The 15,577-nt window shown below is 41.2% G+C and overlaps 1 protein-coding gene across 1 annotated transcript in view; it reads left to right on the forward strand.

Moving 5' to 3' along the window:
* RABGAP1L (RAB GTPase activating protein 1 like) overlaps positions 1-15,577 on the forward strand; it is a 668,700-nt gene that overhangs the window by 630,929 nt on the left and 22,194 nt on the right. The window contains 2 exon segments of the mRNA XM_044004805.1: positions 2,151-2,243; positions 13,436-13,546. Coding sequence (XP_043860740.1) covers positions 2,151-2,243; positions 13,436-13,546 — 204 coding nt within the window.

Genomic DNA, 15,577 nt, shown 5'->3' on the forward strand with positions numbered 1-15,577 from the left:
CTCACTTTTTAATTTTTTAATTTTTTTTCTGGGCAGTGAGGGTTAAGTGACTTGTCCAGGGTCACACAGCTAGTACGTGTCAAGTGTCTGAGGTCAGATTTGAACTCAGGTCCTCCTCAATCCAGGGCTGATGCTTTTTATCTACTGCAGCGCCACCTAGCTGCCCCCTTACTTTTCCGTTCATTCTGGTTTCTTGTCTTTCTCTTACACTAACAAGCTAGTCTGACTAAATACCATTTTAAAAACAGCAACAAATAATTCCACAACAGACATCCAGGGAAATATGTATTGATCAGCTACTATGTCTTTTTAGCATTGTGTTCTAGGAACTGTGCAGGACTCTGAGAAGTCTATGGAATGGTCTTTAGCCACAAGATGAACGTCAGGAATTCAGCAGACCATGAACTCACCAAATAATCCCTATTACTTACCCCCCTCTTTCTGTCTTTTACTTGAGAAGTTAAAATGGGGGCAGGAATAATTAGCCTGTGCTAGGAAACAATGGAATAACAGGAATATCTTATAGGGGATAGAGTAAAATGCAGTGGAAATTTTTTCCTGTTTGGGTTTCATACTACAATAGATTTTCCTAACATCTGTAAGAGTTTTGAGAGAAAGAACATCAGGGGAGATTGGGGAATGTTTCTTCTTTGAAGAGTTTTTCACAAAGGAGGAAAGCAGAGTTGGGGCATAGATGAGGTAGTTTCCTCTGAGCCAAAAGAGCTCAGATTTAGTACCGCTTCAATTTTTGGATCTGCTTTCTGGTATAGAAGAGACAGAGTCACATAATAAACAGAACCCTAACTGTAGAAACAGGAGGATCTGGGTCTAAGGCCTCCATCTGGCATGTATCAGCTGTATGGCCCTGGGCAAGTATTCTAGGCAGCTTTCTGAGACTAAGTTGCAGAGAAGGTGCCAACCTCTACTGGTAGAAGGAGTTTCCTTATCCAGAAGGGCTTTTTCTATACCAATAAAATCACAAATAGAGGCTGCTGGTGACACAGTGGATAGAACACTGGGCTTGGAGTCAAGAAGACCTGAATTCAAATCCAGTCTTGCTAGCTGTATGACCCTGGGCAAGTCACTTAACCTCTGTTTGCCTCAATTTTCTCATCTGTAAAATGAAGGTGATAATAGCACCTGCCTCCCAGGGTAGTTGAAAGGATTAAAGGATTTTATATTTATAAAAGTGATAAGCACAGATCATGGCACATAGTAGGTACTTAATAAACATTTATTGACTGAAAGACTTCAGTCCCTTCATTTTACTCAGTGATGTGATACAGTGGAAAGAGGCTGGAGTTTGAAGAGCTGGGCCTGGAGTCAGGAAGACTCGAGCTCAAATAAAGCCTCAGACCCTCACTAGCTATGTTAGGCTATGCAAGTCACTTAACTTCTGTTTGCCTCAATTTTCTGAACTGTAAAATGGGGATAATAATGGCACCTACTTCTCAGGGTTGTTGTGAGGCTTGAATGAAATCATATTTGTAAAAGCGCTTAGCACAGTGCCTGGCCCATAGTAAGGTTATATAAATGCTTCTTCCCTTCCCTTCCCCACAAATCTAGTCCTTCTTATCCCTTTTCCTCCTATATACTTCATTTAAGGATAAAGGCTAAGAGGTTTGGTGGGAAAGCCAGGTGTAATCCTAATGTTATTGAGTTAAAATCATTCTTCACGTTGCATGTTTTGGCCCAAAAAGAAATTTAACATTAGAACATAGAAAATAAATTTCATTTTTCTTTATATTCCTCACCCAGACTACCCACCCCATTACAATTCCAGTGGTAGATGAAGTATTATCATTATGAACACTATGAGATGTATCGTTCTAAAACTCCAGGCAGTGTTTTGTTTTGTTTTTTGCAGGGCAATGAGGGTTAAGTGACTTGCCCAGGGTCACACAGCTACTAAGTGTCAAGTATCTGAGGCTGGATTTGAACTCAGGTACTCCTGACTCCAGGGCCAGCGCACTATCCACTGTGCCACCTAGCTGCCCCTCAGGCAGTGTTTTGTGCCAGAGTTGTTTCAGATTCCAAACCAAACATGCTTTCATGGGACGTGCCTAAAGGTTCTCTGGAGTTTCTCAGCTACATCAGTCAGATCTTCCCTAGACTCTCCTCTTATACCATGCTTTCCCTCCACATTTCAGGTGCCTACTAAGAAGCTGAAGAAATATGAGAAAGAATATCAAACCATGCGTGAGAGTCAGCTGCAGCAAGAGGACCCTATGGACAGATACAAGGTATGGACAGTGTGGGAAAGTTCTTTCCAAGGAACGTGCCTCAGGTTCACCCTTGTGCCCTGTGTAAAATGGTGGTGGCGGAGGTGGCGGTGGGTCCAGACTCCTTCTCTTCTTTATGGATGCTTTGGACACCCAGGGATAGGTCTGTTTGTCATTTTAGCCCTGTTTCCATGGGAACCCCAGAGTAGCCAAACATAATATTTCTTTTCTTTCAGTTTGTATGTTTGTAGGTAACTCCCGCTGTTGCATTTATACTGGGATCCCACATGAGACGCTGACAGAGAAAGGGGGAGACAGAGAGAGAAAAAGTGGCTCCCAACTACTTACAGAATAAGAAAGGAGGAGATTTACAGATACTGTTTTTAGCTGTTTACGGTTCCGTCCCCAAAGACTTTTTAGAAGGTGAACTGTGTCAAGACTGACATAAGGATGTTTTAACTCCCCTCTGTTAATGTTAATGATCAGCATTCACCCTTCTGGGAGAAGAATAAAACCTCAAAGGCATATGAAGCAGAGTAAATGGTGTTTCTCACGACATTTATTTCCACACACGCAAACGATGGCTTTCCCAGTGCCGTGTGCCCACACCCTGCAGGCTCAGGATGGAGCCAGCTTCAGCGCCTCATCACCTTGGTGATCGCCACCCTTTGCAAATCCCCTGCTCTCAGGTGTTGGCCTCACTGTTGGAGCAGTGCAGCTTTGCAGAGTTCCTTTTTTCGATAGAAACATCTTTGGGTTTATCAAAAATTTCAACAGCACTTCCGTCTCCAGGCAGGTTTTTAGGCTGAGGCTCACTCTGTGCCTTCTTCAACTACACTATGTCCCAAAGGTCTGCGTGTGGGATTAAAGCTTAAAGCCACACTCAGTTTTGGGATGCCCTGTAGGCATCCTTCGCATCATTCTGTAGGTCGGATGATCACATTCCCATAATCTGTCACTTCCAAAGCATCCTTCTAACATGCATGACTTCCATTTCACCACAGTGGGGAGCCTCTTCTCTTTCTTACCAGGTTGGCCCCTGCAATGACAGGAAGAGAATGGCATGGGTTTACTTCTCTTAGGTTCGCCGTAGGTGTCTCCCCTGAGTTATGGGATTTCTAGAGGCCTAAGGCACTGACCTCTCTTCTTACTTCTTCCTCTTCCTTGCCTGCTCTCTCTATATAGCACATCTCTGTTCTTGTTTTCTTTGCCACTAGAATGACGGCTAACAAAAAAGAGAATGTTCAAAAGTAACTTGTTTTAGAATATTCAGGCATCATAACTGGTTTGCTGTTTTAGAGAGACTTTAGAGAAAGTGTTTCTGAAATATAGCTAATGGAGACAGGATGGATTGTATCATCAGTCTTCTGATTTGTGCCGGCTTCAGTCCATACATAATGAATAAGGCCATAGAGCATAGAGGCCACCAAGTCAACACCCTCACATTATATAGATAGAGAAACTGCGGCCTAAAGAGCTTCAGTGGTTTACCCAAGGTCTAAAAGGGATTACGTAGCAGAACTGTGATTTGAACTCAGATCTTCTGACTACAAATACAGACCTGAGATAGAGGGAAGAAATGTAGGTCAAAAATATACTGAACAGTCTGGCCAAGAAGTATGGAGAAGCAGCATGGTGCAGGAAAAGAGGTGCTAAACTTGGGATCAGAAGAAACTTGAATTCATATCCCATCTTTAACACTTATATTCAGTGTCTGACTCTCAGTGTCTTTATCTGTAAAAGGGAAATAATAATAATTGTAGCATTTAGTTCACTAGATTGTTGAGGGCATCGAATGAGGTAATGTGTGTAAGATACTTTTCAAACCTTAAGGCACTTTATAAATGTCAGTTATTATTTTCATGATTATGTGAAACCATTCTGGAAACTCTGGGAATTATGCTAATTTTAAAAGCTTTAAAAAAAAACACACATCAGCAAGATGGGCTAGCAATGAGTATTTGTATTTGAAAGGTAAAAGTAAAATTTGCTCTTTTTAGTTTGCTTTTATTTTTTTTTCCCCAAAGACAAATACTGTTTTTAAAATTTAATAAATCCTTTATTTCTGGCTATACATGATGAACTCTGGGTCACAGATTTTAGTCATTTCTGTCTGTGTTTTTATGGTGGGCTTATCAAAATATTTTACTTAACATTTTTATAGGTTACCAGGCTAAGGAAAACCTTTGAAATAAACAAGCATAATACATATATGTGTGTGTGTGTGTGTGTGTGTATGATACACACACACACACACACACACGTACACATCTATATCTATATGTAGGTGTCAGACTTTCTAAAGTGCTTTTATGCCCAGCCATATTACATTTTGAAAGTAGCAGTGGTAGTTTGTATATTTCCTTTCTTTCCTTTTTTTTTTTTTTTTTTGGTGGGGCAATTGGGGTCATGTGGCTTGCCCAGGGTCACGCAGCTAGTAAGTGTTACCTGTCTGAAGTCAGATTTGAACTCAGGTCCTCCTGAATCCAGGGTCAGTGCTCTATCCACTGTGCCACCTAGCTGCCCCTGTATATTTCCTAACAAATCAAAAGCAATGATCTTCCACACCGCCATATTGTTTAGAAATAGTCAATTGTCAGTGTCACAACTAGATTGTGAAGGCTCATTGGTGAGTGTCAACCAATGTCTCCTAAATATGTCTTTTAAAATCTAAGATTAAAATCCTCCCACTCAGAGCTATATAATTCTTAGATGTGGACCTTGGAACATAGTTGGCTAAAGAGTAACTGGGAAGTTAATTAAGGTCCCTAAAGGAGGAGGTTTGGAAGAAAACATGAAGCAATTGTGTGGAGACCTCACCTTCCCCATAAATCACCCCTTTCCTTTTCAGCCCATTTGTAACATAGAAAGGTAGATAGGGAAGGTGGCAGAGGTGGGCAGAGCATCAGACTTTCTTGCCAACCTGCAATAACACCAGAATTGAAGGGTATTATACTTAGTTTCATTCTGGCAGTGATTCACCTGCATCCTGGTGTGAGATGAGGAGGGGAAAAGGAAATGGGAGGTGGGATGCAGAGGATTAAAGATCATAGATGCTGATGGAGATGTCCCAGGAATGAGCTTAGATCTCTAGTAATATAAAAGTGAGTAATGATGGAAGGGATGGTTCTGGCTCAGCTTGCTTTGGAGTTCTTTTTAAAGAGTGTGTATATAGGGGCAGCTAGGTGGGGCAGTGGATAAAGCACTGGCCTTGGATTCAGGAAGACCTGAGTTCAAATCCAGCTTCAGACACTTGACACTAGCTGTGTGACCCTGGGCAAGTCACTTAACCCTCATTACCCCACAAAAATAAAATAAAATAAAAATTTAAAGAGTGTGTATGTGAAAGCCTGTGTGAGACCCTGAATATGTTTATATCCGTTTAGGCCTCAGTTAAATCAGAGTTCACCTTTTGGCCACCGCTTGATATCCTCCAAATCTTAACTATGTGCAGGCAGATAAAATAGCAGTCTAAGTCTTAGGGCTCTGAATTAAATTTTTCTAGGGAAATGTCTCTTTGCTCTGAAAAAAACCCAAACCCTCCTTTCATGAGCCCCACCCAAGTCAGTGCAATCTTCCATGAGAGGGAGGCCTTACCTTGGGTACCATGTAGGAATTTGAGTGAATGCACATTGTGCCTGGGCCTACGTGTGATTTCTTTGCATTGACTCATGTCTGTTTCTAGGATTAATTTGAAACCATGGCTGCCTTTGGCTTTACACTAGCCTGCGTCTGATACTCTGAACCCCACAGTGGTAGTGGCCAGTCACTGCAGTTTTCTTGTTCTTGAGCACATTCAGAGTTAACCCAGAGGTAGAAAGAAAAGTACCTATACCAGAAAAATATAGAATATTAACTCTCTAACTCCTACTAAAGGACAGTGATTACCTTGCCAGTTTAAGGTAGTGCTCAGTTTTCCAACCTAGTATTTAAGTTAGGAAGGAATTTACTGATTGCAAATGAAATAAAATCTGTACTAAATATTTGTCCATCAGAAACATTAATACCATGCTTTGTTTAACTTCTGTCTAAAGCACATCTAATTTAAAGATGACATTGATGTATTAATAACTTGGCACCTGAGTTGTGACCATTAGTTCATTAAGTGAAAGTTTCAGTTCATCTTCTAAAGAATGGGTTTGTTTTGCTTGAATAACCTCCTAAGTTGTCTAGGACTCTGTCTTACATAAAGAACTTTAGAGAAAAAAAGCCAAATTAACTTGCTTCCAGAAGATGTTATGGTTTCTTGTTTAATTAAAGAACTGCTTGCACAAATGAGAATTGAGCCTTGAAAAACCTAGCTAATTAATTAAATTGTATGAACCCCCCAAAGCATAAAAAAGCTATAATTTCTTATCTGATCTAGATAGGAAATCTATGAAAGGTTATAAGAATTCATAACATCCTTGAATTGGTGTGTGGGTAGTTTTAATTTTTATTTGAAGCCTGATAGTTATAAACAAACCAAAGAACAAATGTTTTAATTTGTGTTTCAGTTTGTTTTCTGAGGTTGCTTATACTTTGTTAATTTTTTTTTTAATTACTCACATGGTAGAATGGGTTGACAGGAAAATGGCGACCAGTTCTCCTTTAAGCTTACTGATTTTTGATGGTTCTCACTGACGTAATTTAAATCTGCAAACCATCATATTGGGGCTTGTTCATGTAAGAATATGAGGTGTTTGAGGGATAGATGGATTGTTTTTGTGCTATCACATTCGTTGCTCATCTTTAACTGGTAGTAGTCACTTAAAGAATTTATATATTACCTTTTGTCTTGCCCACTGAAGAAGGCAAAAGTTTGATATTAAATGCCATACTTTAGAAATAACTACTCTGCCTGTCTATCTTTCCTAGTTTAGGCCCCTCCTGAAGCAGTGAGGTTAAGATAAATGTGTCCATCTCTGGGCATAAGAGTTTTCTTTTGCAAAGGGAGATAAATTCATACTATTCTGACTCAGTCTCTCTTGTACCACAGAAAGAACTATTAGCTTTTGAAAAAATGTTTCTGCTGTGAAGTGTTGTTGTATTTGAAATAGATAACGATAGATAAGAAGAATGTTTCTAGAATATAGAATCCTATTTAAAGATCATAGATTTAGACCTGAGAGGGCCCTTAGAAGTTATTCAGTATAGTTCCCTCATTTTTCACATGTGGAAACTGAGGCCTACAAAGATTACCCAGGGAATTCACTGTGGCTGGGACTAGAACCCTGATTTCCTGACTTCTGGTCTACTTTTCTTCCTTCTATACCACATTCTTTTCCTAGGAACATAGGACTTCAGTCTGGGCTGTGAGATTAAAATTGGATATTAGATCATAAATCTACCCTACTTATTAACCTTTCCCTTAATTTATCTCCCAGACTAGTAAACGGAAGAAACTTCTAGTTTTCTAGATAGAGCTTTTATTGTATGGTAGTCACAAGGTGATGTTGATTAGAAGGATAGGAAAGTAGAAATACAATACAAATCATCTTAAGTCTAGGCATAGTCTATATTCTGTATAAAACTCACCAAAAACAGAAGGCCACCTTTGGGGAGAGAGACCGAGTCAAGCGCGTGCTGTTAACCGAGAGCCGGGCCAAGTCAAACTCCAGTCCGCGGCTGTCTGTGCAGCACAGCCAGGAGACCAGCGGAGCAGGAAAAAAGGCCCCACTTCCGTTCTCTCCTTGCCTTTTAAGCTCGCACCCTGGAAGTCGAGTGCTCAGCAGGCAATCTGGCGTGTGTCGCAGGCGGACTGGTGTGCGTAGCTCATGTTGTTGGTCTCCTCCCCAAAAGGGTGGTCCTAAAAAAAACTGGCGTCTCTCCATTATCTAACCAACTGTTAAAACTTTTTACCACAGGGCCTTAGAGATCCAGTCTGGCCCCACCATGATAAGAGAGAGGCCCACACAGATGAACAGGCACTCCCTAGGTTCCATAGCTAGTAAACCATAAACTGGGATTTGAATCCAAGTTAACAAACAATGATAAATCTAATAATACCCTCCTCACTACACCACACCCTAAGACCCTGCTTCTCCAAAGTAAAACTTTATGATAAATTCTAAAAAGCTGACACAAGTTCCCTCTGATATTAAAGAACTTAATGAGTTTGAGTGTTTGGGGATACAGAAAAATGCCAAGCCCAAACCACACAGGATCTCTGAAGAACTAAACTAAAGAACTGGGGTCCAGTTCATGTCTACACTTGAAATGTTGTCAGCAGATTTGGTATAGAAGGAACAAGGCCATCTAGGTGTTGCGTCCTGTGTCTTTCAATCAGACAAAGACATGGTTCAGAATGAATCTTTAGTCTACGTAGTTCATTGTTGCCGTAGTATCAGTGAGAAATTTGTATCACGCTAACAGGTTTCTCTAACACCTATGAAATTTATTTATTTGATTTCAATCTCATTTTCATGTTGGAGTATCAGCTGGTATTTCCAAAGATGGTCTGGAGATGCAAAAAAGAAATGCAGTCTGTGTTGCCAACTGTCATTTAACTTTATTGTTGAGATTTTTAAAAGATCAAAAACTGTTGTTCAAATTCAATGTAAGAGATTCTCCTTAGGAAATATGGCAAAGAAGGGGAGGAAATTACCACATATGGTCTTAGACTAAGGCTTCAGAAATGAAAACTTGTTATTTTTAAGTCTTCATTTTTCAGATTGTGTAGAATTTTAAAATATGTCATCTGGGTACATTTGTCCTTGTGTGCCTTGAGATTGTCAGCTCAAAATGTCAATATTGTTGGTTACTTATTTTTTTTAAGAGTGAGATATAAAAAAAAAAAAAAGAAATGTTTGCTAGGCTGAGTATATACTTGCTAATAAAATCATGCTTCTCAGTTAGAGAAGCATTTTTCCTGACCCTTAAGTCACTTAAATCTGCATGCCAAGAATTCATCATAGCAGCAGACAACACACCCAAAACAGAGTTGGGTTTCTAAAACCTCATTCCTCTAGTTGATTTTTTCCCCCCTTTAAACCTCACCACATTTTCTTTGGATTGCCAGTGAACATTTCTCAAGTTTCTCATCCTGGAACTAACTATGTTACAATTCCTTGTCCTGCCTCATCCAGACCTTAGCCCGCAGACAGACAGAAATGGGAATCTGAACAAATTTTTTTTTGCGTTGGTTTTTTTTTTCATCGCCAAGCAGCTCTTTATGAACAGAGATCTCCCTGTTGCCTGAAGATTAACTCTTTTGTAAGGTTTCTGACACTGTACATGTAAATGAGTCCCCACCCATCTTTCATGACAGCAGTGGAAACAACTTACACCATGACTACTGATCATCCTATGTACAAACATATTCATCCGTCATGCAAGCTGAGAATAGCATCATGGAGAGGGTGGAGTTTGAGTTTATCGGCCTTCCTGAGTTGGGACTTGCCCACTGGCTTTCTCAAGTCAGCTTTCTTTCACCAAATGTTTGCTGTCATAGTGAAGGCTCTAAGAGGAAGAAAAATTAACAAAATAGCATTAACAAGTGTCTCTTTTGTTGTTGCTGTTTCCTAATTTTATTAGTAGACGCTTAAATTTCATTGGATATCCTTTTTTTCCATTATTTTTGTACCTATGATTGAAAACAGTAGTTGGTCTCTGACTTTGCAGGAGGTAAGTTGTTCATTTGTGTGTGTCTGTAATATTCGTGTCTGTCTCTCTGAAAAATGCAGTATCCTCCTCCCAAAGTTATTCACCCAACTTTCCCAGCTATACAACCTTCCCCTATGGAAGAGCAGGGGAAGGGAATGCAGGAGGAAAGGACTACCTCTTTTTATTCCGAGGCTGGCAGCCAAGTGATATTGGAGGGTACTTCAAGTCAAGTGAGAATTGTAAATGTTAGAAATACAGTGCACTGCAGTCTCTTCAGAGAGGGAGAGGGAGCAGGAAGCAATTGTCTGTTTACCAGCTTTGAGAATTCAGCAAGTCTGACTCGTCTGCTTGTGCAGGATTATAGAATGCTCCCACAAAGACAAAGGAGCCCCTTGGCCATCTAACTAAATCTGAAAAATCTCTCTCCATGCATAGCAAGAGAGAGATTCCTTGCCCAGGTTTCAGAATGACCTACAAAGCTTTCTGAACTATATCAGAATGAAATTCTCTTTTCTTCCCTTTTAGTCCAGTTTTCATTTGTATAACCCTGAGGTTTCTCCCAAGGAATCCATCAGTTGTAGTTCCTTCTCGGGAGGGGCCAGGGGAGCTAGCCCAGTAACGCAGCCTTCTCCCCTTTGGCTTGTAGGAAGTAGTCCGTGGGAGGCAAGGGTCAGGCTTTGGAAATGACTCTCTTCGTTAGCAGTGATTTATTCACTAGTAGAACAGATAGTCTCCCCTTTTTGTAACATCCCTGGAGGAAGAGGAGGAGGAGGAGGAGGAGGAGGAGGACACTGCATTTTTAGCCACTTTGCTTGCTTTCCTACTTGTCTGTGAGTGAAGCAGGATCCTGAGACCTCACATTGTGCTGCTTGCTTTGCAGACACTGAACTGAAGCTTCTTGCGAAGGGGGACAGTTTCCCCACCCCCATTACTTTGTACTTATCTTAAGAGGCCGTCTGACATTCCTGGTTTCTATAAGATCTCCCCCTGGCCTGGATTCCTACTTCCCCTAGTCTGTACTCCTATAAGGAAGGATGATTACAATTCCAGTAATTACTTTAATATCAAGTTCCCAGCTCGACTCATTTTTTTGTTGTTGTTCAACAAAAAAAAATGGTTATCTGCACTCTGACCCAAAGTCAGGTGGTTAATTACATTGTAGAAGTGTTTTGAACCAAATACTGGTCCGGAAATGTCCAGCAACTTTAGCTGCTAGATTCACTTCTGCCATGTAACCTGAAGAATCCTTGTGGCTTCAAACTTGTCATTGTTCCTTATAGTCAAGTCAGTCCAATATAAATGTAGTTGAGGGGATTTTTGTATGTCTAGGAGACAGGTATGCAAGAATGCTGTAAGCAGTAGTGAGGTCATTTAGCTAAGATAAAAGACTAGTCCTTTCTTAGACTATGTAAAAGGAACTTACCAAAAAAAAAAAAAAAAGAAAGAAATGACAAAGTTCCTTTACCATACAGCCTGTGTTGCATAACAAATTCTGTTGAAACTGAAGGTTAGTTGTTTGCAACATACCTGTTTCCTGGCCCTGAGAAAATTTGTTTAAAAAAAACAAAACCAACCTTCAGAAAAGTCCCCCCACACAGCTCACAGCCCGTAAGAAAGGTCATTGCCAGAGAGGGGTACTGAAAGCAGGATTGTCTGGCCTTTCTGTCCAATTTGGTGGTCTTTTGTAGAACTTAGAAAGGTGTGACAGGGACCCCGATTTTGTTTATCTGTGACTTGCAAACTGTTTCATCATGCTTCTGTAGGAGGGTGGAATAAAGTTGAAAGATTCCACTAAAGGGACAGGCAAAATTACTTTTGGGTACAAGTTGATCTACAGACGGGTAAACTTTTTCATTTAAGGAGTGTCTTGGAAAGTTTTATTGGCAAGGCAGTACTTTAGACTTGATTACAGGCTGTTATGCTGCGTTTTGTTCCAGAAGATACAGTGTGTCCTATATAGGACAAAACCTTCAGAAGGGAAAGAATGTTCTTGTAAAAAAAATGTTTCTCTGGAGCCCCCCACACCCCCAAAATATTTATTGACATAAAAGTTTTTAAAGTGTTGCTCTTAAAATAATTGGCCAAAACTTGCCACTATCTTTTGACAGTGGAAAGTAGAAAGACCCTATGCTTTGGGAAGACCCCAGGTGGAGCCTTCTGAGGTTAACTAAATCGGAGCACTCAGTTCTCTGTATGTATGCGACTGATCGGCATAGCATACATTTAGGATTAGGAGCATCATGCAGTCACCTACTTTGTTGAGCTCTCTGACTTGTTTGTTTTATTTTGTTTTGAATGAGACCCTCAAACAACCGGGTCTTTCCTGCTGCTCTATTCTGTTCACTCTATTGCAATATTTCCCAGAGCTATAAATTTGACTCCTTTGCTTAAATTTTTGCTTGTCTTGCAGAAAATAGTCTTGACAATGCATATTTGAAAAACAGGAAGGTGCCTTACATTGAAGTCTTTCCTGTCAGATCTCTTGAACCTCCTGTGATTACTGACAGCTAAGGCAGTTTGATGCCTTGGAAAGAAAGGCACCGAATAACTGTTATCCTTCCAAAAAAAAGATTTAAGTTTATGTCTTTTAGAATCATAAGTAATAGAACGAATTATAAGGTAAATAGTCCAGTTGTGGATAGAGTATTTCTGTGGGTCTTTATAGAAGAGTGGAGGCTTCAGAGGATTTGGGTTTTTTTCGGTGGGGTGGGATCTCTCATCCAGATCTTTTGCTAATTCTCATCTACTTGACTGGGAACTCATAGTAATGATCCAGAGGAATCTAGCCTGGTAATTTACATTTATACAGTGCTTTTCATCTGATGATATCCTTGCCTCCACTGGATGGTGAAATTGGGGTCCGGAGAAGTTGACGTGGCTTTTTTTCAAGAGGTCACACGTGTGGCAGCTAGGTGGCACAGTGGTTTAAGCTCTGGCCCTGGATTCAGGAGGACCTGAGTTCAAATGTGGCCTCAGACACTTGACATTTACTAGCTGTGTGATCTTGGGCAAGTCACTTAAGCCTCATTGCCCTGCTTTAAAAAAAAGAAAAAAAGAGGTCACACGCTCCAGAGTTGTAGGAGAACCTGAGTATCTTGACTTCCAGGCTTGTACTCTAAATAAAAAATGATTGATTTTTGCCTTATCTTTTGGGGGGGGAAAGATTAGAAGAAATCTTTTAACATTTCTCCAGTTCTACTCCCATGGCCTATAGTTTCCTATAGGGGATGAGGAACTGATTCTTCTCTGTGTTTCTGGCCGACATGCAGGTTCTAAATCTATATTAAAACACAGTGAGGTAAAGCAGTAGAGCTGAGAATATGTCTGGAAGATTTTTCCTTTCAAGGCACATTTTTTTATAGCAGTGAGTTTCATCTGAGGGCGTACTGGGGAGTTGTGAATGTTGCTGGGTAGAGTACTGCATCTGCACCGCTGGCTTAACTCACTGTTGTTTCCCCCATACAGCAATCCTGCCTTACTGTGCCACTTCTGCCTTCTCCTCCCTCCACTTCTAAGATTCACCCTTGTTTTGCCCCACTCCCACCCCTCCCCCACCTGCTGGCCTTTTCTTTCTGCTCGTCAGTCCAGGTATTAACTTCCTCTTTTGGCTGTTGCTCTTTTTTCCACAGAGGGAGAACCGGAGGTTACAGGAAGCCAGCATGCGGCTAGAACAAGAGAATGATGACCTTGCCCATGAACTTGTAACCAGCAAAATCGCTCTTCGAAATGACTTGGACCAGGTAAAGCTAGTACTACATGAAACAGAATTAAGAATGTGACTCCTACCTTAAAGGAAAGACTTCTCTGTGGCGTGAGAGATAGACAGTGCATGTTTTTAAGAAAGAGCTGCCTTCTTGGTTCTAAGAGTATGTGACCCACCCACCCCTGTTTTTGAACCTCTCTAGTGTCTACCCCCTCACCCACTCCTTTTCCCAAACCACCAGTCACCAAGTGTGGCTGTCAGAAAAACATTCTCCAAGGGTACTTTTATGCCAGCTGAAATTCTGGAAAGTGTCTCACCTGTTGTGAATCTGGAAGTTTTGTACAAAGGATAAGGGTTCAGATGGCATTTAGCATCTCTAGGAGGACTGCAAGTGGATTAGCTGCATATACTGACATCATCTTGGCCTTTCCCACAATGCTGTCAACTTCAGAGTTCTGCTTCCCTTTGAAAACTCCATCTTTAGATAAAAACAACAAAGTGTCACAGTGGGACACGACCAGTGTGGGAAGGATATCAAGAATCATGTCAGGTGAGGGAGGAGGGCCCTGGAAAATCAGTCTCTTAGGTGGGAAGGGACCTTCCTAAGAGGTTCAATCCCCTGTCTCATACAGTAATCCTTTTCCCAATATCTCTGACATTTAGTCAGCTCTTAAGTTGACAAGGAGTGCACTTTGCTCATTGGTACACAAGGCTTGGAAGACACGGGGACCCCAGAAGAAATGACTTGTCTGTGTCATGGGCTCTGTTAGCAACAAGCCCAGTTCCATTTACAGAACAATTTGGTGCCTTTCTTTCCAGGGTATCCGACTGCATTAGCTGTCAGTAGTCACAGGAGGTTCAAAAGAGATCTGACAGGAAAAACTTCAATGTAAGATACCTTCCCGTTTTTCAGATCTGCATTGTCAAGACTCTTGTTGGAGGTTATTCAAGTGAAGGGGCAACTGAAAGTATTAACAGGAGAGGAAATTTCATCCGGGTCCTCCTCCATCCATATTTTATCAGCACCAGATCCATCCGTTTCCCATTCATCTTTCATGTTATGTATAAAGTTTGGGCGTGAGGGATGGAATTGTCCAGCACTGTGATTTCATTTGTGTGGAAGCTGCCTTTGGCATTACAGATTGGCAGTAACATATAGTCTTTGGAGAGTTTCTGGGCCACTGAGACGTTAGGGGACTTTCCCAAGATCGTGTAGCTGGTATTTCAGAGGTCTGACTTCAACCCAGGCCTTTCTGACTTCAAGGGCAGCCATTAGTCTGCTAGTCCAAACCCTTTTTCATTTATGTATAGTCTCCATGATGAAAAGTTAGACATTACATACTACCTACATGGATGAAGCAAAGCATTGGGCAGACAAATACAAGCAGGCAAGACAGTCTCTGTCTTCAAGGGGGTTCTAATGGGCACAGGACAATACATGAAGGGATGCTAGAATAGGGGCAAGAGAATAGATACACAGTGGCCTGGTTCCAGAGCCTAGGGAAGAATCAAAGGTTCTGTTAAGTGGGGGAGGGGCAGATAGAGCCTGGTTTGGAAAGGGTGGTCGGGGAGAGAGTGGACAGCTATTCCCAACACATTTCTAGAAATTGCTTTTGTCCTCATATGGAAAAGGGACTGGCTTTCCGTTCCAGTAGACTCAGTTATTATCCTGTGCTTTCCTGAATCTCACCCATTTAGCCTTTTCTTCCTGTGCTTAGCTACTCTGTCAGGTGAGAGCTTTCCTCTGACAATGGAAGGCATTCAGATTGGGGAAATAACGATGCCACTGAGAAACCAGGGAGCACAGCAGAGCACCCAGCAGAGCCTGGCCTCTGAGCCACTACACCATGAATGTGTTTCACCAGTAGGAGAAACTCCCCCCCCAATAAAACATAGTTTATAATGGTTGTGAACATGAATATTCCTAAATTGATGCATTCTACAAGTATTTTAGGCCAGCTAGGCAGTGTACTGTATAGAGTGCCAGGCCTGGAGTCAGGAAGACTCATCTTCCTGGATTCAAATCTGACCTCAGACACTTACCAGCTGTGTGACCCTGGGCAGGTCA

Source organism: Dromiciops gliroides, chromosome 4 (assembly GCF_019393635.1).
Source record: "Dromiciops gliroides isolate mDroGli1 chromosome 4, mDroGli1.pri, whole genome shotgun sequence".
Classification (NCBI taxonomy): Eukaryota; Metazoa; Chordata; class Mammalia; order Microbiotheria; family Microbiotheriidae; genus Dromiciops; species Dromiciops gliroides.